Genomic DNA, 23842 nt, shown 5'->3' on the forward strand with positions numbered 1-23842 from the left:
GATAAAGAAGAGCGTTAATTTAAGGTTGAAAAAATTCACCTTCATGGTGGTAAATCGAAGAGAAAGCATTTTATAGAATATCTGGAGTAAAAATATCATCAATCATGGAGGGCTAATCAAAATGAATAACCCTGGTGGAAAAATTGAATCACGCTAAACATTTGGAGTCGCGCATTTAACTGAATATTTCTTGTGGAACGTTCGCAATACTGTGGTGAATGTAGAAGCAAGGTTTATTCATTTTTCTTGTGCACTGTAATGTAATTTGCATCGTTCTGATGAATGAAAACTTCATTGAAAATTTATGGTGGAAAATTTGCACCACAAAAGTGCATGGTAAATCAAACTTCACTGACAATTGTTGGTGCACCATTCTGGTGAATGGAGGAGAATGCTTTATTGAAAATTTCTGGTGCAAAATTTTTATCGCTCTGATAAATGAAATTAACAGAAAATTTCTGGTGGAAAACTTGCACTGGTCTGGTAAATGAAGGTACAAGCTTTATTTAAATTAAGCTATATTGAAAATTTCTGGAGGAAAATCTGCACCGTTCTGGTGAACGGATGGGCAAGCTTTTCTGAAAATGTTTGGTCTCAAATTTGCATCCTTTTGCTCAATGGAGGAACAAACTTTAATTATAATTTCTGGTGTAAAATTGTCTTCATTATTATGATTGAAGGGAAGCTGCTTTACTGAAAATTTATGCTGAAAATCTGAAAATAGGGGCAAGTTTTATTTGGTGGAAAACCTGCAACATTCAAATGATAGGAGAAGCAAGCTATATTGAAAATGTCTGGTGAAAAATGGAGAAAGGAAATCTGCACCAATCAGAAGATTGGAGAACAATTTTTTTTGAACATTAACGGTGAATTATTTGCATCGTTCTGGTCAATTGAAATTTCCTGGTGTAAAATTTTCTGGTGTACAATTTTCTGGTGTTAAATTTTCTGGGGGCAAATTTGTATTGAATGGGCTAGCTGAATTCAAAATTCCTGATGTAAAAATTACACAGTTCTGGTGAATGAAGGGGCAAGCTTTATTGAACATTTCTGGTAGAAAAACTATAATGTTTTGGTGAATGGACGGACAACTTAAACTTGACTTCCGAGAAGAACCACAAGGATATTGAATTCTTAGGACAGTTCCAAAATATTTCTGGAAAGATTTCAAATAAAATTCTGCGGATAATTTCTAGTGCATCCTGCAGATAGTTCCAAGATAATTTCGATAAGAATACCGAGAAAATCAAATTTTGAGAGAACTTCCAAAGGGATTTTAAGCAAAATTTCAAGCGAATTCCGAGGATAATTTCTGAAACTCTAAAGGAATTTAAGATCCAAGGTGTTCTGAGTAAAAGTCAAGAAGTATTCTCAAAATAATTCCAGAGGACTTCTGAGAAGAATTTCAAAAGAGGTCATAGAGTTCTAAATTTTTTTAAAAGAACCTAAGGAATTCTGAGGATGGATTTTTTCGCAACTGTACAAAGTTTAAAGACAGCTTTTGGATTCCCTTATTGAAAATAAGGTATAAGCAACAATCAATATGAAACTAACGATTTTAAATTGGCTCACTACTTGACTAGCCTATTGGTCCCAAGCAAATTGATTAACGTACTCCATTCTAGTCGAAATTCTAGTACTACACTATGTTTTTTTGATTTGCTATGAAAGTTTGACAGATAAAATGATGGGTTCGTGGATTTTCCTATGTTTCGAGGGGTGCATCGATTAGCTTGGGACCGAAGATAGTACCAGAGCTGAGCCAAAAAGTTGAGCTCGTTTTTTCAGGACCTTCTGGTCTTAGAGTTACCTCTATGGTATAAGTTTGCCATTGAACCTTGGTCGATTGTTGTCTTACTAAGAATTTGTCTAAGAATCTTCTCTGAAAATTTCAAGTCATTTGTTATCGTGGTTTACATGCTCAATCCTTCGCACAAGTCGTCATTCCGTTAACAATCCTGTACTCGTTTATCAAAATAGTTTTGTGCGCCTTTGGTCCAATCGTTATATTTTTTTAAACCTTTTAATGATCCTATTAGCCTTGGCATTTAGATCAAAATTTGAAAAAAAAATATAACTACAATTTTCGTTGAAAATGACCAAGTTCATCGTACTCGCAACGGTAACAGTAAAGTGACTATAACAACATATAAGGGCTTACAAAAATACTTACTTGAAATAGTCAAAAATTGTAACGATGCCTTCAAAATATACAAAAACCTACTGCACAAAACTTCAGAAAGGTAACTGAATAAAAGATGATACCAGTACCTTGAAGAATATATTTTCTTTGATTTGTATTTTTAACCTGTAAAGAAGAGCATTACGCAAAACATTATTACGACGATTCCAACAGGGTTCAGAAATTTGGAAGAAATCGACCGAGTTGCTGGGCAAACACAATCGCAGTGATACCCATGTTGGTAGTATGGAAGTGTGGAAGAATTTCAAAACCAGGAAGGCTATCGACGAAGAACTGGACCACCAAAAAACAGCTATGATTGCTGCAGTGCTAGTAAGGCAAAGCGCCTACAAAATCACTATATAATGGAACATTTCATCGATATTCTGCGCATACTTTGCAAAGGTAGCCGACCACTTCGTGGACATTCGAAAGAAGCGGTAAGTGTGCCACCCAGTTGGTGGCTAACTACGATCCTGTGCTGGAAAACACTTGGCGGAAGGTGCGAAAAATTGCCAGTATACAAGTTACCGTATTCAAAATGACATGATTACGTCGTTGCACAATGTAATGTAAAGAAGATGAACCACCACCTGAGCAAAAAATAAATAAAATTAGCTAAATTGAACAGTAGGGAAAAAGTGGGAGGAGGACAGCACCATCTACCACGTACTTTGGAGTACTCCCCATCCCCAGATTCAATGCACAATAGAAAAAAAAATTGCCCCTCCTTAACAAGATTCTTGTACACGAGCCATCACAGTGGCAACACGTTTCTGGTAAGGAGATACCGGCAGATTTGATCTCCAGAGGAATTTCTCCGGTTGAAGGAAACTCCGGAGAAATGGCATAATCCAGGAAAGACAGCGAACAACTGTCGCTTGAACTACGCGGATTTCTACGAATGACTTTTGGGGAAGTTTGGATCGCACTAGGATCTCTTTCGGTGAACTGCATTCTGGCTGCGGCTAATGAAAATGCTGTAGAAGGATCCGCAACACAGATTTTCAACGAACCCTTTATGCACTAGTGAGCTTAAGGAGGCAGAGTTAGTCATAGTTCGTCACGTTCAGACGACAAAAACCTGTCGATGAATGGAAGGCACTTTCAAAGGTAGAATCCGTATTAAGGAAATCTCATCTATGACGGCACAACCCGTATATATCTTAGGATCTAGTCCTCAGAGTTGATTTACGGCTATACCGATGAACCATGATCGCATTGGACATCCCGGAAAATATCCGGTGCTCTCGGGGAACTGGCCAATTCTCAACGAGAAACAAACCCGTCGTGCGACACATTGAAGTTTTATTTACAAAACATGACCGATAGTGGCCTTATTGACAGTTCACGGTTACACTAGCCCTCCCGAGCATGTTCCGGTGACCCAGAGGAAGTGGCTAATTCTCAACAAGAACCAAAATCCATCGTGCGACATATCAAACTTCATGATTTTACAAAACTTGGTCGGTAATGGCCTTATTGGCAATCCATGGTCATACCAGCCCTCCCGTTCATGTTCCGGAGCCCCTAGAGAAGTGACCAATTCTTTACGAGAACCAAACCTGTCCTGCGACAATCCAAACATCATGATTTTACTAAACTGGACCAGTAGTGGCCTTATTGACAGACCACGGCTACGTTTTTGAGTTATTATTTGTCGACAAATATCCAATACGCCATTTGGAAATTTGTTGCAAGATTTTAAAATGACTGAATGTTATCTAAAAGTTAAATGATTGACCATAACGAACAATTATGCATAGTGTGGAGAAGGTCTAGTCTGATTTTTTCGTTGTTGTTACTATTTGGCCTGGAAATCAACAACATTCTAACCCAGCTTGTATTAGTTAATTAAACAGATCATACCGCAAAATTTAAACAGCTACCTTGGGGGTGATTCAAATATGACGTCCATGATTTTGTGACACAGGTGGGGAACGAGCGTGGTAAAAAAAAATCATAAACCTTATGGATGCCATATTTGAATCGCCCCTTAACAAACTATCAAGATTCTATAAACTTCTCCACCTACCGTTCGATTCTTGCTGCTTCCTGCCATTCACCAGCCCGCCTCCGTTGCCCACCGTGGTCTCGTTCACTGTACCCGTACTGTTGCGCTTATACTTTGCCCGTCCCCTTCGTTTCAGCGACCCGAATCGGCTTTCCGCCAGGGCAATCAGATCTTCATCCGACGACGAAGACGCAGATCCTGGTGGAACGGTCACCAGGGGTGAATTCCGACCGCGTCTACTACCGCCGCCACTGCTGCTCGCATTACTTCCGGCGCTGGCACTTCTCCGCGAACGTCGTCTCCGCATCGGCGAAGACTTTCCATTTTGGGCACTGGATCTTCCCCGGCTCTGAGCTGCCCGCGGTTCCTGGACGTCCTGAAGGGTGTGCGATAGCATCACCTTCGATATGAGGTTGTCGATCTCCTTGATCGTATCGTTATAGCTAGAATCTGGAATATCGGTGATGGTGATCCGTTTGTCCACCTGAGGCTCGTTTTCTGCAATCGATTGTTCGGCTTCCAGTTGCCTTCGCCTTCGTAGACTACGCTGTGTATGGAAACTCTCCTCCCGAACTATGAGCGTGCCGACATTGCTGCGAACCAATTTGTAGATCTTGTTTTTCTTCTCCTCGGCAGTTGACTTTGGTTCGGGTGGTTCCTCGACGACACTGATCTCCGGTATCGTCGGTGCTGGTGGAGGTGGTGTGGATTGGCGCGGAGGTTCCTCCTCAGTCGAACTTTTGTAACACTCACTAATTCTACCCAAAATCGAACCCGATCGACAGGAAGGAGACTTCCGGATTTTCTTCTTCTGCTCTAGCGAAACACTCCTACGGATCTCGCTTGCTGATCTGCTCTTCTGTAAGGAATAACCGCGTTCCTCTTCTTCTTCTTCAACTTCTTCCACCCGATACTGCGTGACACTGGTCTGCAGCTTGTGACCCATCCCCTTATTCTGCAGCTGCTCAAACACATCACTCAAGAATTCACTGGAGGTAGTGATCTTCTCCCGAATGCAAGTACTGCGCGATCTTCGATATCGCTGGTCGCGATTCTTTCGATCCAGTAGTCCATCTTCGCTCTTCACGACACAGTCCGGTTTGTCCACCGAAACCATCAGTTCGCCAGTCCGGCTGTCGAACAGCTGAATCTTCGGGAAGCTTATGTTGGGCGTTGAACTGGAAGTCGTGAGTTCCCACTTCCAAGATTTTGGCTTCTTCAGCGCCAATTTCAGTAGATTATCTCCGTTCATGAAGTTGTTGTTGTTGTTGTTTCCATCTCGGGAACTGCTCGCACTTCCGGGACCGCCCGCTGCCAGTTGTTGACTGATGTACGAGGACGAAGACATCTTCGACACCTGTACGAGAAAAGAGATGACAAACAATTAGTTTCAGTGCTATTTCGAGCGCGCCGGTTGTGAACTTTGCGTCAACACTCTGCGTGAATCATTAACCTTCAATATTTTAGAAAATTCCGCGTCCGTATGTTGGCGCATTTCACGTCCGCCGCGCTCAATGATACTTGAATTTTATATGTTTTTGTTTTTGTTTCGGTGCGGCGAGGAACGGGCGATGATGATGTTTTGCTTTGACCGGCGCGTTGTCATGATGTTTTGGGATGATGCTAAGGCATATGGCGCGAGCGTAGGAAATGTTTTCCGTCCTGCTCTGCAAGGGCTGAGTTGCAAACTTGTTCTTGGCACGTGAAAATTGAATTCGCGAGACGGTATGGCAGCTGCGGTGTTAATGAGATGAAAACAGTACATCATCGCGTAGGAGGGTTTGGGGGTTTTAAACGTGTTGGATTCGGATTATTTAGGGTAGTACTATAGCTAAAACTAAGACTAGAAGCAACTGCTGTCAAAATGAATTTGGCTTCAATTCGGTGTTTTCATGTAAAATGTACAATCTACAATGTAAAGCACTATTTCTCAATCCAAGGGTTGCGACCCACCAGTGTCCGTAAGTGAGTTGTAGGACTTAAAATTTTAATATGTTTTTGATGTGTGTTCTGAATTTAAATAATAATAATCTGTATCAGATATGGGAATTGTCGCGTTTGTCATTGACGCACGACAAGATTCATTAAAAAATTGTCATTCTGGAAAATTCTCGTCAAACAACAATTTCTTGTCGCCCGACAAGATCACCACGACAAAATCAAGAATCCATCCAGTCGCGACTATCTAGTCGTATGTCAGTCATACTGTTCCCTGAGACAAAGTACTATAGGTCATTTAAAAAGGAGCATCACGACAAGAAACCATCCATTCTAATAAGGAGGTCAGATTTCAAAAAAGGCCGGAAATAATGTTAATTCCCTTCAATATTGATATTTCCGGAATCGGTATTTCTAGATGGTGGCTTACGATTTTAGAGAAAGTGGGAAATACTGCCAAATACCCTTCAATATGGATATTTTCGGAATCGGGATGACGTCTAGAGACCGAAAATCGATGCCCAGCGACATCTTGAAATCAAAGATGGCGGCTGCCAATTTCAGAAAAAGTGGGAAAAACTGTAAAATGTTTTATAATATGGATATTTTCGGAACAAAGACGACGTGCAGATGCCGAAAATTGGAATGCCGAAATGGCGTCAGCCATCAATTTTCCGTCTATTGAAGCACAGACAAACAGACGTAACTCTTCATTGTGTATCTTCGTTCACGCATTTAACGGTTGATTTGAATATTATCAGTTCCGCGAACTACTCGCCGCAGCGCTGGCATCGGATCACTTTGACGTTTCTTTACATTCTATAGAACTTTTATGCAATATTGTTTGCGAGTTAGCCAGCAAGCTTGTTTTCCGCGAGAAGCCTGATAGATGTCACTACTGAGGTCCTATGTTTTGAGATACTATGTTTTCAAGAAAAACTTTTTAAAAGAGTTACGCCTGTTTGTCTGTGATTGAAGGGTATTTGACAGTTTTTTTTTAACAGGACTGCCATCTTAGACTCCAAAATTCATCGGACATCGATTTTGAGCCTGAAAATACCCATATTATGGGGGTATTTTACATTACTATCCAGTTTATCTTTAAGCAGAAGCAGACATCTTGGAATTCAATATAGCATCGGACAGTAACTGCAAATCCGTAACTATCATCGCGATTCTCAAAATACCCACTTTGATGTGAATTTGTGACAGTACTTCCAACATTTCCTGTATCCTATAGCTGCCATTTTGATTTTCATGACACTCATTTTCTATTTCTAGATATCATGCTCTAGACGTCATTCCATTTCCAAAAATACTCATATTGAAGGGTATTTGACAGTATTTATCTCTTTTTCTGAAACTGAAAACCATCATTTTGGATTTCAAGATGGCGTCGGACATCGATTTACGGTCTCTAGACGTCACCTTGATTCCGAAAATATAAGTATTGAAGGGTATTTAATATTTAAGCCACCATATTGGATTTCTAAATGGCGTTGGACAGTGATATCTGTTTTCTGGACAAAACCCTGATTCAGAAAATACCTGTATTGAAGGGATTTGACAGTATTTCGTACTTTTTTCTGAAATCAGAAGCTGCCATTTTGGATTTCAAAATGGCATTGGACATCAATTTATGGTCCTTTGAAGGCACATCGTCTTTGAATATATCCATATTGAAGGGTATTTAGCAGTATTTCCCACTTTTTCTGAAACCGAAAGCCACCATCTTGGATTTAAAAATGGCGCTGGACATCGATTTTCGGTCTCTAGAAGTCATCCCGATTCCGAAAATATACATATTGAAGGATACTTGGCAGTATTTCCCACTTTTTCTGAAACCGGAAGCCGCCATCTTGGATTTCAAAATGGCGTCGGACATTGATATTCGGCATCTACATGTTGTCTCAAAAATCCATATTATTGAGTATTTGACAGTTTTTCTGAAGGCTGTCATCTTGCATTACAATTTACGGCTTCAGGCATGAATTGTAGTACTTGTTCCGAAAATACGCATATTTTAGGGAATTTGGCAGTTTTTGTGAATCTGAGAGCCGCCATCTTAGATTTCGAATATGGTATCGGTAAAGATTTTCGGCATCCACAAGCGTCCTGTACCGAAAATATCCATATTGTAGAATTTGGCAGCTGTTAAAAAACCAACGGCCGCCATCTTGGATTTTAAAATTGCGTCAGACATCAATTTTCGGGATGTACACGTCGAACCAGTTCCGAAAATATTCATATTATAGGGTATTTGACAGTTTTTTCTGAATTCACTGGCCGCCTCTTGGATTAAAAAATGGCGTCGGACATTGATTTTCGGCATCTACATGTAGTCCCCGTTCCGAAAATATCCATATAACAGGGTATTTGATAGTTTTCCAGAAGTCAATGGCCGCCATCTTGGATTCAAAAATGGTGTCAGACCTCGATTTTTGGGATGTACACGTACGCGTAGTACTTGTATCGAAAATACCCAAATTTGATAGTTTTTCTTAATCTGAGAGCCGCCATCTTGGATTACAAAATGGTGTCAAACATATATTTTCGGGATGTACCGTATGCGTGATAATGTTTTCATGAGCAATGTCAAAATTAAAGAAAATTCTCAAAAATTTCGTTTTCGAGTTTTTTTATTTATTCAAAGGGGGATGTTTCTCAGAGTCTCAAACTATGTTAATCATCAATCGAGTTTCCATTTGCTGCAATTACGGCCTCCAAACGCTTCCGGAATGCACGGCAGGTTATAATAATGTAGTCTGGATCCATTTCTCTCCAGGTATCTCTTAAATAAAGAATTAAAAAAAAAAAAAAATCTTTCCAGGTACGGGTCAATGTTTGTCTGAGGCTTGCTGTACTCGGGTGGCATTTAGAACAGGCCTTGGCCTTCATGACGCGCCTTATTGAGTAATCCAGCGGATTAAGATCGGGACTGGATGGCGGCCACATATCTTTCGCTCTGAACGGAAGATGTTCCTGCAACCACTTCTGAGTGCGGTTAGAGCTGTGGCACGGAGCCCCATCTTGTTGAAATACAACATTTGGCTTCGGACCGTACTGTTCTTTGATCTACGGAAGAACATACTTACTTAAAATCCCGATGTAGACCTCCATGTTGACCTTGTCGCCTTCTGGAATGAACACCGCGTCCATACCGTTCCGAAAATATCCATATTATAGGGTATTTGATGGAATATCTGAATAAAATGGCCGCCATCTTGGATTCTAAAATGGCGTCGGACATCGATTTTCGCCATTTACACGTCATCTCCGTTCCAGAAATATCCATATTGTAGGGTATTTGACAGTTTATCTGAAATCAATGGCCGCCGTCCTGGATTCTAAAACGGCGTTGGACATCGATTTTCGGCATCTACACGTCGCTCCCGTTCCGAAAATACCCTACACACTTAGAAAAAATCATGTGCTCTGGTGCTCTGAGACTGACATATACGAGCGTCAATTTTGACATAAAATTGAGTCATAACAGACACAAAATTCAACTCAACCAAACGTACTTTCCGTCGAGTAACGAACTTTTTAGTCTCGGAGCACTTAATTTTACATGACTTATTTGCTTACGTCTGATCCTTTATGTCGAAGATGGATTCTGTCACGCGTAAAATTACTAATTTCTAAGTGTGTACTGTAGGGTATTTGAAGTTTTTCATAATCTGAGAGCCACCATCTTGGATTACAACATGGCGTCGGACATCGATTTTCGGCATTTACACGTCATCCCCTCTTCAGAAATACCCATATTGTATGGTATTTGACAGTTTATCTGAGATCAATGGCCACCATCCTGGATTCTAAAATGGCGCCGAACATCGATTTTCGGCATCTAAACGTCGTCCCCGTTCCGAAAATACCCATATTGTATGGTATCTAACAATTTTTCAGAATCTGAGAGCCGCCATCTTGGATTACATTATCATCATTAGAAACCACTTAGATACTTGCAAACAACTTAATGGTTCATGGATCCATTCATGGAATTTAAGAGTAGTTACATTTTAACGATCTTCCTAACTCAGTTATGTTTTATGATTTTAAAAACTTAGATATTTATTCTGACTATTTGCACGTTCGAGAATCAGACAAAATGTTTTAAAATAAAACTATCTGAGTCTTGAAGATTTTTCTTTATCCAGGATCATTAAATTTTCTAAACATGTAATCTCAAAGTTTATTAATTTTCAAAGTTGGCTGGAAATGCTCACTAACATGAAGCTTTAGTGTGAGGATTTGTTAACTAGAGAAAGGTCTGAAGAGGGTAGGCTGATAGTTCCGCTAGAGTACGGCAGATGAAAATTTAATAGAAGTTGAAAATGAGCGAAGGGCTAGTAATGCGAAAATTCTAGTCAAACGCACACTTATTTACCTAAATTCCTACATGAATAGATGAGGAGACTTGAAGTATTCCTTCGAATCAACAGGCAAACAAAGAAGACTTTCTCATATACTGTCTGCGGCTGTGGGATAGTTCAAGTGACGTCACACCACTACCTATAGGCCCACGTTGCCGGAAGCAACGAAAAGCGCTCATTTTCAACTTCTATTCCATTTTTATACTGCCGTACTCTAGCGGAACTATCAACCTACCCTATTCAGACCTTTTTCTTGCTAATAAATTATCACACTAAAGCTTCATGTAAACTTCACGTATTAAGTAACAAAAACCACTTTGAATGTTTATTAATATAACAAATTTTTCCAAATCTTGGATCTTGATACTCTTGGATATATTTACAAGATTTCTTCAGTATTTTCTGAAGCATTTGCTTGAATAAACTCAACATACCCTCATATTTCATCTTAGTTCTCTTCCTGATATTTTCTTATAGTTTGCACCAAATACCCTTGAAAAACATATGCTGAACACTCTTTGAATTGCATAGGAACTTCCTGGAGATTTCTCCATAAAATTCACTTGGAGTTCTTCTCAGCAGTCACTTTGTATTCATCAGAAATTCCTATTGATTTTTCTAGAAATTGCTGTTAAGATTTGCTCAGGACTTCCATAAATTATTTCATATGTTCCTCACAATTCCCTTGGAACTCTCCTTTAAATAATCTAAAAATTATCACTGGAACATGGTTGCAATTTCCTTGAAATTTCATTGGAATCATCCTCAGAATTCAATTCCAACGGAATTTTCTTCGGAATAACCTTAAAATGCTCCTCAGTAAGACATTTTCGGAATTATTCTCAGAATGTTCAATGGATTCATTTCAGAATGCCCCTTGAATGCTACTCTTTCCCTTGGAATTCTATTCACTTTGAAAGTCACTTCGAGTGATCGGGTTACGGTTGTATATCAACACGCGCGAGTTGCTCAAATTGGAATTGATCTTTTTGCTCAGTAGCACTGACTAATAATACCACGGTCAGTGGTCACGTGATTGTATTCGGTGGTGCTTTCTCAGCTAAAGTGAATTTTTCGTGAGATTCCAAACGAAAGTGTTGTAAAGTGATAAACATTTAGTGCGAATATCACGTGGTGGCTGCAAAAATAACGTCACCAATACACACATCGTTGTGATAGTGCCCATTGAGGAACGAACTGAACAGTGTGTCCCGAGCGGCAGTGTGAACTGAAAAGTGTCGAAAATCGGTTCCCGTTTGTTGGTCGCGAAAAATCGTCAAAGTGAAGTAAATTTCTAAAAGTCTCACTGAGCTCCGGTCAAATGACCGGCAGCTCTTCCACCCCACCCGGGGACCCTCCAGACCCAGGCGATGGAAGAATTCCTGAATGGATGCGGGGTGAAGATGCGATGGGCCAAACTATGGTTCTAGTGTTGCAGCGGAAAATTAACGATCTTGAGCAGAATCAGGAATCTCGTCTCCCGGATCCATTCATCGTAGGAGCATCAGTTGAAGTGGCAATCGGTGTAAAGGAAGCCAAAACCGTGAAAGCTACCCGTGAAGGACGTGGATCACGATATCTTCTCCGCACTAATTCGAGAACGATCGTCGAAAAGCTGACAAAAATGACGGAACCTACCGATGGGTCAAAAATTGAAATTCTCCTTCATCCTACGCTCAACACAATACAGGCAACCGTGTATGATCTGGACTGCACCAATACCGATGAGAAAAAAATTGAGGAAAATTTGAGGTCGCAAGGTGTACACGCAGTTCGACGTATTAAGAAGCGAGTTAACGGCAAACTGCAGAATACTCCTCTACTGATTATTTCATTCCATGGGTCGGTCTTACCAAAATATGTGTACTTCAGTATGGTGCGAATCGCAGTACGCCCATATTATCCATCACCTATGATCTGCTTTAACTGCGGCGCTTACGGTCATCCTCGCAAATTTTGCAAACAAACCAGCGTCTGCATGCAATGCTCTCAACCTCTTCACTTGGCCGACGGTGAGCAGTGTGATAATCCACCTCACTGTTTCCATTGCAGAAACGGGCATTCAGTCACGTCACGTGACTGCCCAAAATACAAGGAGGAGGACAAAATTGTCCACATTAAAGTCAATCAGTGACCGACAGGAATGGAGTGAGCCACGAGTGCCTTGCATCTCTTCAATCCTACCGGAAACCAGTCGAGTTGAACTACAACAGCAGCAACGCCCGGAAAGAAAAACAACGCAAGCCATCAAGCAGTCCAGTTCGACCAAAGTCGCCGGCTGCACCATTCCCATCACCGCAATCTTTACCTCAAAAAGAGAACGCACGGTTGTCTTCCCAGTCTTCTGACGACACTGTGGTTTCCAACAACAACAATATTCCACCCTCCTTTGCAATGCAGTGGAACATATGTGGCCTTCGTTCACACCAAAGTGAGCTGCAGATCTTGACCACGAAACATGAACTTGTCGTTATCGGTCTGCAAGAAACGAACGCTGACTATCCACTGGAGTCTAGGGAAATAGGTACCAGCTTCTATTGAGTCAATGCTCAGCCCATGGCAGACAAGGCGCTGGTTTGGCTATCAAGAGCGGAACTCCTTTTCGTCAGATTCCAATACAAACCAACATCCAGGCAATTGCCGTTCAACTACACGCTCCGACTAATATAACAGTCGTATCGGTCTATCTGCCACCTAAAGACAAAAACTCTGCAAGATTATTTCGTGAATTACTGGACGAACTCCCGAAACCTGTACTGCTATTGGGCGATCTAAACGCACACCACACAGCTTGGGGCATCAGGTTATGCCCATCAGCTTCAGAGGCGAGAAGAAGAGGTGAACAAATTTTAGATCTAGTGGTACAACACGACATGCTGGTGCTCAACGATGGTTCTCATACTCGGATAGATCCCACCACCGGGACCTCTCAAGCTCTCGACGTCTCCGTTTGTTCCACATCGATAGCTGCCAAATTCAACTGGAGGATCCTACCGAATTGCTCCGATAGTGACCATCTCCCAATTTTAATTGACATCTACAGTGTCTAAGATGAACCGAAGCATCGAGCAAGGTGGATCTACGATAAAGCTGACTGGGACCTGTATGAAAATCTCACTAGCAGAACTCTGCGTCCGGGACAACCTCTGACGGTGGAGGAATTCTCAAGCAGGATCATTTCGGCGGCAGAAGCTAGCATCCCAAAATCTACTGGGAAGGACGGACCGAAGGCTGTAGTATGGTGGAATACAGAGGTCAAAGCAGCAATAAGGGAAAGGCGTAAACGACTTCGTGCTCTTCGTCGGCTGAGCCATGATGATCCACGAAAAATTACTGCATTGAAGCAATTTCAGGAAGCTCGATCAACATGCCGTAAAACCATCAGCGACGCGAAACAACAAAGTTGGGAGAACTTTGTTGAAAGCATAAATCCAAGCAGCTCAGCTAGCCAAATTTGAAACAACATTAAAGGGAGGTTTACTTGGATTTTTTCAAAAAAAAAAATTTACAATCGGAAAATTGCGCTTTGAAGGATACTATTTTTTGTATGGCTTATACCTGAAATGAAAAAAAAATGCTAGTTACTATTTTTTAAGCAAGGTCAAAGTGAGAAAAAAAGGGGTAAAAAAAGCACTAAATTTTCAAATGTCCATAATTTGGTCAATTTTTGTCGGATTTCGTTCTAGTTAGGTATAAGCCATAGGGAATATTATCAACTTTAACCACAATAAAAATTTTCCATTTCAGTTCACCACCAGAGGGTGTGCACTCGAAGTTCTGCAGCAAAACCTGACTGACACTCCTCCACGCGAGCCGCCATTTTGAGCCGCCATTTTGTTTTTTTACCTTCAAAAAATTTCCAAGTATTCAGGAAAATATATAAGGACAAATATAATTATCGAAACCGGAAGTTCGTATGTCTTTTCATACTCCTGAAAAAAAATTCCAAAGTTCAACTGTTTTTCAGCCAAATCCAAGTAAACCTCCCCTTAATAGACTTAATGGTAGAAGAAAAAACAACACAATCACACTGAATCTTCCAACGGGCGTGACCAACGACGGCCAAAAAATAGCGGACGCACTGGCCGATGAATACCAAAGGAAATCATCTGATGCCAACTACCCTGAAAAATTTCGGAAGAAGCATAAAGCAGACGCTCGTAGTTTCGTCAAAACCCAGCGTCCAAACCTACACAAACCCTACAACGTAGATTTTTCGATGGAAGAACTGATGTGGGCTCTTGATCGTAGAGGAGGCTCCTCAACTGGTGCTGACAACATAAGCTACCTTCTGCTGCAACGGATACCATTCTCTGCCAAAACTGCCCTGTTAGAGCTCCTAAATAGGGTTTAGGACAATGGCACGTTTCCGAAGCAGTGGAAGCTAGGTACAGTAATACCCATACCAAAGCCTGATGCGGATCGTAGCAAAACAGATGCCTACAGACCGATAACTCTTCTAAGCTGTTTCGGTAAACTGTTTGAAAGAATGGTGAACCGCCGCCTGATCACTGAACTGGAAGCTACAAAAAAATTGGATCCACGCCAACAAGCATTCCGTGCTGGAAAAGGTGTCGACACTCATCTAGCCAAGCTAGAATCTCTCATCAGTCTCGGTAACGATGAACATGTGGAAATAGTTTCCCTAGACATATCGAAAGCCTACGACACGACATGGAGATCCGGTATTCTTCGCACCCTAGCAGATTGGAAAATATCTGGACGAATGATGAACATTATATCTAGCTTCCTTTATGATAGATACTTCCAAATGGCTGCTAACGGAACCACTTGAAGCCTCAGAAAAGCGGAAAACGGGGTTCCGCAAGGATCCATACTGTCCGTGACCTTGTTTCTGGTGGCCATGCAACCAATTTTCAATAAAATGCCACCTGATGTCGATATTCTGCTGTATGACGACGATGTCATTCTTATAGTGAAGGGAAAAAATCACGGAATAATTCGTAAATTTCTGAGGAAAGGTGTCAACGCTGCTACCAATTGGGCTTTAAGCGTTGGTTTTTCTATCGCCCCAACCAAATCCAAGCTATTACACGCCTGTCCCCTACAGCATCGAAAACGAGGTCGTACCATCAATATAAATAACACCCCAATTCCACGGGTGTGAAAAACGAAGATTCTTGAAGTCCTGGTGGACGCAAAGTTCAACTTCATACAACATCTGAACTCTGTCAAAAGAAGTTGCAGCAGAAGGATTCATATCCTGCGAATTCTAGGGCACCGGTTGAAGAGAAGCAGTCGAACCACCCTGCTAAAGGTTGGTTCAGCGTTGGTTGTGTCCAAACTGTTATTTGGCTTAGGACTCACTAGCATTAACTTTGAAGGTACGGTACGAATCCTTGGACTCACATATAACGATATAGTGCGCCAAGCATCTGGTGCGTTTACAACCAGCCCAATCATCTCCATCATGGCTGAGGCCGGTTGCCTTCCCTTCCGACTAGCACTCATACAGAGTCTTTCGCAATTAGCAGTACGACTCGTTGAAAAAAACCCAAATACGATCGACTATCCGGTTGTAAAACGAGCTAAAGAACTCCTGCTAGAATCTGCAGGATTCTCCCTTCCGAAGGTAAGCAGCATTCTAAGGGACACTGATAGACATTGGCACACACTAACTCCACAAATCGACAATCATCTGAGAAGCACCATCAGAGCGGGAACAAACAAGGAAATCGTAATACCAAAGTTCTTAGAGTTCATCGCTGATGGCTACCACTCACACACACAAGTTTTCACTGATGGCTCTAAAGATGGAAACTCCACTGGTGCTGGAGTGGTTATAAGTAGCGATCAATTCAGTTACTGTTTACCAGGTATTTGCAGCGTCTTCTCTGCAGAAGCATTTGCCTTTAACGCTGCTGCATCAAAGTTGCATAAACAGCAAAACACAATCGTACTGACGGCTTCCGCTAGTTGTCTCGATGCCCTACGGAGTGGTCGATCTAAACATCCATGGATCCAATCTGTCGAAAAATCCGTAGAAGGCCGAAACGTCACATTCAGTTGGATTCCAGGGCACTCCGGCATTACCGGAAACGAAGAAGCAGACAGCCTTGCTAAACAAGGAAGAAATGAAGCTGAACTCGACATCCCAATACCATCGCAAGACGTCATACATGCTATCAAAAGGAACATCTGGGCTGCCTGGGAATCCGAATGGCACCACAGCCAAGCTCAACTGAGGCAAATCAAACCTACATCAGGGAAGTATCCGGATCGGAAATGTGCTTCCGAACAACGCATTTTAACACGGATTCGAATAGGACACACTCGACTCACCCACTCGCATTTGCTGAACAACAACCCTCCACCAATATGCAGATGTTGCGGAGTGCAACTATCAATACAGCATATATTAGTCGACTGCAGGGAATATGCTCAAACACGAATCGCTTGCGGGATCAATGGATGAATGGATCATTAGCTGAAATATTGGCGTACAACCCACGGAAAGAGGCAGCAGTTCTACAATTTTTCAAAGATAGCAACCTATATAATAATTGCCATGAGGAATTTGTTATGTAATATCTTTTTACCCGACACGAATGCCACGATGATGGTAAAGTGTCGTTAATAAATAATAATAATAATAATAACTTTGAAAGTTTCCTAAGAATTCGCTTGCAGTGAAGCAACAAATTCCATGGATCTGATAAAAAACTATTTGACGTTCCAGTCCGAAGTCTCTTGGAATTCTTTTGCTTTCCTTTGAAGTTTTCATGGAATTATTTTCAGATTTTATTAAAATCCTCCTTATCCCGAAGCAATCTCCGAAAATTCCCATAGAATCATGTTCCGGCTTATTTTTCTCCCTGAAACTTCTTGACATTATACTAAGAATTCTTTTGGAGTACTTCAATGAATTTCCGTGAAGTCCTCTTCAGAATTCTTTAGGAATTAGCTCAAGAGATTCGTATGGGTTTTAATATCTTTCAAATCCTATTCAGGCTTTACTGGGAAACCTTGGTATTCAAGTTTCACATAGAATCTGGAGTTGCTCAGGTTTATCTTGAAAGCACTTGGCGTTTGCCTCCTAGTTTTTCCCAAAACTACCTTGTAATTAGTTCCTTAGAAATTATCATCCAATTTCATGAGTCTTTTGTAAATTATGCAAGGTCCTTAATCTTCATGTTTTTCATATCTGTGATCTTGGAGAATTCCTCGAAATTAGGTTCTTGAAAAATTTGAAAGTCCAGAAAAATCAAATTTGTGAAAAATATCCTTATCCCAGAACCTGAAAAAAGCAATTCAAGCCTCTTAATTTTAAAATGTATTATGTTACTGAAGATAAATGATAAATTAATAAATGAGTGAAATAAAATAATGAGGATTATTTAATATCTGCAAAATAAAATGAATTAAATTCATAAAAAACAAAATCCTTCGTAAGATAATGTGCAAATTCCCTGAGAATTCCAGGTTTTACCGGGAAAAAATTATCTGAGGATTTTAAATGTTTAAGTTTTTACGGGTAGTAGACACCCTGTATTTCTATACTAGTTTTTTTTTTTCATTTTCCTGTCATGAGTCCAATATAAAAAAGCCTTATTTAACCTTCTTTTATTTGTTGGTTATTCTCATTTTAAAACCAGTACACTTTCGTCCTAAGTGTTAAGACATAATTTTCCTGAATTTGGCCTAATGACCGTTCGGTGTAATGACCACCTTGATCTCAATATAATCTGTTGGATATATCTCATGGTAGCCTGGTATAAATTAAAGGTACGGGCCGTTTCCCCGAAACACCAGGAACATGTTCTAATGTGGTCGATGGGTCCTGGGTACTCAATGTGACCACCAGCTATCATGTTTTTAAAGTTCGTCTGATTTTAACATCAACATCTCCAGGCCGTTCTTCAATTTTCACCTTCCGACATCGCACACCCGATCACCACAAAATCCAGGGCAACGTTGAAGCCAGCCACCTTGCCTCGTCAGGAAGACTGACATTCTTGTATACACGCAATGTACCTGGCCCTGACCTATAAAGCTGGACCAGCCGAGTCATCTGGGAGGTCTGGAGAAGGGAATGGCTAAACTCACGGGATCTATTATTCCGCAAAATGAAAGGAGACCCAGCTGCCCACCGCTCCAAAGTCGTTCTCTCTAAACTAAGATTCAGAGATGTAAACTTCCATAAGTCCTGTCCAGCATGCCGAACCTATCATCCGGTTGAGCATTTCGTCTGCCACTGCCCTTAGTACCAGGGAGCCAAAGAACTGTACGACATTCCCGGTAGCATCCGGGACGCACTCAGTGACGATCCCAGCCCCGCTTCCTCCGAGAGGCAGGCTTATTTCATCGGATACGACCTCCACCAAACTAGATAGCGCACCACACGATTTTGACCTCCAAAGGTTTTGACCACGGCCACTCACGGACTTCCATTGAGTCATCTCAATTACACCACGAACACGAACAAGACACCGATCATTGCAATGAGAACGCGCACCAGAAAACCCCCAACGAACGCAGGACACCTCCAACCTAACATACCGGCACCACATTGACGACAGATAATTTACATTAAGACAGCTTATGGGTCTCCTTTCCCGAGGCCCACCTTTATTTTTCGGGAAAGTTCCCTCTGGAAACTTCACAGAAAAGTTTGTAATAACATCAACATCACACAATTCAGAGCTCTACCTTTGACACATAGAGTTGAAATTTGGATTTTAAGACAATCCTATTGATGAGCAAAAATTTCATCAAGCAGAAATATTAGAAGAGCCAGGTAAAGGCAGATACTAATGCATTATTAGCAATTCAAAATAAAGGATGGGTTTTTTTCGAAAAGATGTAGTCAAATTAATGTCACACTAGCGCCGCCTGGTGAGTAAATTTTGAACAAAACTCTTCACCTTAGGATAAAGTCTGGTCCGCTTAGAATCCAGACACTTGATTCATTCTATAAAAGCGCATATAGAGGTCGGATTTGGAATGTTTTGAAAGTCATTTGGTTTGAAGGTACACGTATTTCAGTGGTAAAAGTGTCGTCTCCATACGTGCAGTATTAAAAAAGGTGTACCATATGGAAGACCAGAGACGAAACTTGATTCTGCACAATTTGAGAAACGATGCAGTATTCGGTTTTGATACAGATGTCATTCTTGCCTTCATCGCAAGGAATCGGTTCTAATTGATATTTATACCCTTCGAAAAGTGATAGCACCTTCCAAACGCACACCATCAGTCAAAATTGGATTCCTTAACAATACAATTAAACAATAACAACACCGATAATTACCATGCATCAGAACCCTAGTCTTAATCAGTTAAAACTAGAGTACATCGAATAGAAGAATAGGAATATCATAGATGAAGACTTAATAACTCATTTTACCTTGTTTCAAGATCATTCTCGGTGGACAAAGCCGAGTCTTGTTTCAAACACTGTAATGGAAAGTAACTCATAATTCAACGTATCTTCTTTCATATGAGAAAGAATTTTAAACACAAAATTTTCAGATACAGAAAAAGTACAAATTTTGCAAATTTTTCATAAATTCGGGCTTCACCATCGAATTTATTAACACAGAGGAAACTGCCTTTAACTGCAAATACCTTCTTAAGAATTTTTTTTTATAATGAAACTATTGAAAACATCGTCGTATCCTTCATACATGTTTGATGATGATTTATTTACCACGACCATATCCTTGTTTCCAGAATTCAATTGCTTGAGTATTTTAACATGACAGCTCACAGCACAGAAAAGGATTTCCATATCGAGAAAGTGAGGCCTTAGCGTTTTTTTTTTAAAGACTGCCAGTTGATCTGAGTGCTCATGGAAAGCAAATCCCTTACTATTTAACTTTATGATTTACCGATTCTTTTGCACTGTCACTGCCGTTCTGACCAGCTTCTTGGTTCACGATATTTTATAAAATACTAGCTGAGTGTGCCCGGCCTTGTTCGGGATTTAATATTAGCTTTAGTTTATGCGCCAATTAAAAAAAAACATGCTATATTGTACGTATGCCCTCCCCCCTCTAATCTAAGGGGCTATCCTCTATGACCTTCACACGTCAAATTTGGTTCCATTTGCTTGATTAGTTCTCGAGGTATGCAGAAATTTATGTTTCATTTGTATGGGAGCTCCCTCTTACAGAAGGGGGAGGGGTCTTGAACCATCATAAGAACCGTTTCCTGCCCCAAAAACCCCTGCATACAAATTTTCACGCCAATCGGTTCAGTAGTTTCTGAGTCTATAAGGGTCAAAAAGACAGACAGAAATTCAATTTTATATATATAGGGTTAACTACCCCATTTCCGGCTTATTAAGCACAACCCACACTTAGTCTTTCGTAATATAGCGCAGTTTAGCACCAAACGGAATTTTATTATTACTGATGGCCTACAAAAAAAAACAATCGTAGAGCTATTGTCAAAAGTCTAACACTGCTTCTTGACGCCAAACTCGGCCTGCGGATTCTAAACTCGGCCTAACGCATTGAAACGCCAATGAATTCACTTCGGCCTATCGGATGAAGATAAAAATTGATTCGGTCGAAGCGCTTGTATTGTTTTTGGGAATAATGGGTGCCAACCTTCATATCACGCGTTTTCATTGACTTCGTTCGGTAGCTTATTAAATAAAGTAATCGTACCAAACGCATAATTGACTTGTTAACTCTGAAATCATGGATTTATTTGAAGGTTTCTGCTCGATAGGCCCAAAATTGGCGATTAGGCCAAAGTAGTTCTCTACCCTATAGCAGATATAAGATAGAAGATTTCAGGTTTGGTAATTCGAGACCTTTTATAAAGTATTCACTCGTCAGTGCTTTAGTGCTACTAAAAATACTATAACAATATATTTAACATCAAAAATTAAAATTAGCCTTAGCATGTTTCAAATGACCAGTACCGGTACCGAAAAATCACCCGGTATTACAACCCTAAGTGTGACTCAATCTACGACTTCCAAAAATCTGCGAATGTCTGCGACAAAAATAAAAACTCTGGAGTCTGCATCGTGGAAAATTCCTACAACAAAAAATTAAAAGGAAGCACATTCACAGGCATGTCTGCAAATCTGGTACCTGTATTTCTGCCACAGACATTTCGGTAAAATTGTCACGAACCGATGTATTATTAGTGAGCATATCTACCAATACTCAGAGAACATAGCTAATTACTGCTCAGCAATCAAGCTACGGTGTGACTTTGTCTTGACAAGAAAACAAATTAACAAGAAAATCCCAATGTTGACCTTCACGAAGGCAGGTGATAAATCTCCTAGAACACACCGTTTCACCACACATGGGGCAAATAATATCCCCACCGGCAAGAGACCACCTTTAGCTATTTCTTCCGTCAAACACAAACAAACTCGCCAACTGACCGTTGAGAATCGACCACAAACAGAAAGCGCACCTCTCATTATTACCGCTCGTGTCATATCGTCGACGCGGCCATATTTTTCCACCCCCTCCCGGTTGCTTGTTGTCATTATTAGTATTGTTGATTTATCCTTCCCCGTCATCCCCACGAACGCTAAGCAACGGAATGGCTGGCGACCTCGAATGCGGGCAAGGTGAGCTCTCGATGCCGTCCCGTTTTTGCTTCATTCACAATTTCTCCCCCAAATCGCTTCTTCGTCACAACTCACCAAAATAAAGACAATTTTTCCCCTGTCGCCTTTGTTATCGCTTTCGGGCACTAATTTTAGATACGTAGGTACAACCGGTGCGCGGTGGCCCCACGGAGCAAACACGGATTTAGCAGTATCTAGCACTTTCTCTCGGCCGCCGCGGAGATCCGTCCGGCCAGAATGCGAACGCAGGCGGTTTTCCGATTTTTGCGGGGGAGTTACAGCGGAATGCACGGCGTTCTATTTTTAGGTTAGGTTCACCGTCGCACCATAAAGAAACGTCAGCACCTTTTTTTCTACTTCTTCTCTCTATCTCTATCTGCTGAGGGGTTTGGGGGCACTCATTTAAGATTGGGTAGGCCTACTTGGATCGGTGCCAAAATCAAAGATCGGCCAACCGATTCTGCGGCCAGGCCTATTAAGCTGTCACAATCAGCTGCTGAGCCTGCGAGGTGATACAAAATTGCTAATTTTGTTTTTGTTTGATCTGGAAAAGCGGGTGTTGAAAAACGGTAAATTGATATTTTCGTTAGAGATTGGTTTAACGCATTCCACCCAAATGGATCAATGTTTAATTAAACCGCTTGTCTGTAAATATTGACATAGTGTTTCGTCCTGTTGATTCTAGCAGCAGTGTGAGGATGAGGCATTCACTTTGATACTTTTAAATCACCTCAGGTGATGACAGAACGGATTGAGCATGGTCCAGATAATCACAGAGGGCGTGTTTATGTCAGACACGCGGAGGCCGCCAAAGATCAAAGCAATTGTCGAGTCGGGCCCTTTCAACCTTTCTTCTCACTGCACGCTTCTCACTCATCCCCATGGAAATTGTCGTGATTTATATTTCTATCCGCAAGAAGGCGAGCCAGGGACAAATACTGACCTGTTTCGCTTAACCGTGCCGCTTTTATATTGAAGTATTCCAATTATCCACTGTCACCGTGGTCGTCGTTGTCGTTGTCCTGGAATCCGCCCGTTCGGAGTAATCCACACCGCTTGGATCGAGCTAATTAAAATTCCAGTCCTTGTCGATAAATGCCTGGACAAAAAGGCAGTTTTCCGGCATGCAGCACACCCCGGTCACTAACTGGCACTGCACTGTGTGACCGACCTGGAAAATAACACACGTTTGCACCGACTCACGCACGACCGAATCGAAATAGTAGACGGGGACATGCGAAACGGTTCACGAATCGTCCGCGTCACGGCCAACTGTTCGACTGACCGCACTCTGATCGAGGCGCGAGATGATGCGCGTGCGAAATATGCTCAGTGAGCAGGTTTGTGAGGAGCGGGAGAGAACAGCCTAAACTTACTCACGCAATGTGGTCGGCGCTCGCATTCAGTGCATATTTTTACTTATTCATAAACAATTTTCGTGAAGTTAACAACCCTATTTTTAACTTTTCGCGTGGAAACCAACGTCGTCGCTATTCTTTGGTGTGAGAATATTATGGATCTCATCTCACGCTCGGCTCCCTCTCTCAGTTTTCCCTCATAGAAGAATATGTCTGGCGGCAGTCTCCGCTTTTTGAAGGCCAAGTGTAAACTGTTTTCCTTTGAAAATATACCTATCATTCAAAAATATGTAACAAACACACACTCGGAGGAATAACATGCGGACCATAAGAGCGCCATACGTGCGAAGGAGAACGAAAGCATAAATGTTATTGTTTTGGCACCCGAGTGTTTATTTTAGGAGATCATTA

At 41.3% G+C, this 23842-nt stretch overlaps 1 protein-coding gene across 1 annotated transcript in view; it reads right to left on the reverse strand.

Annotated features, from left to right (window-relative positions):
- Nucleotides 1-23353, reverse strand: part of LOC135700872 (uncharacterized) — a 194584-nt gene extending 171231 nt beyond the window's left edge. Inside the window, exons 1-2 of the mRNA XM_065221533.1 lie at nt 23017-23353; nt 4218-5553 (exon numbers count right to left, since the gene is read on the reverse strand). Of these exons, the coding sequence (XP_065077605.1) occupies nt 4218-5544 (1327 nt within the window). The 5' untranslated portion in view covers nt 5545-5553; nt 23017-23353. The remainder of the gene's footprint in view (nt 1-4217; nt 5554-23016) is intronic.
- Nucleotides 23354-23842: the final 489 nt, after the last annotated feature.

Source organism: Ochlerotatus camptorhynchus, unplaced genomic scaffold, assembly GCF_037179485.1.
Source record: "Ochlerotatus camptorhynchus isolate MF236.1 unplaced genomic scaffold, CSIRO-AGI_Acam_v1.1 ptg000013l, whole genome shotgun sequence".
NCBI classification, from domain to species: domain Eukaryota; kingdom Metazoa; phylum Arthropoda; class Insecta; order Diptera; family Culicidae; genus Ochlerotatus; species Ochlerotatus camptorhynchus.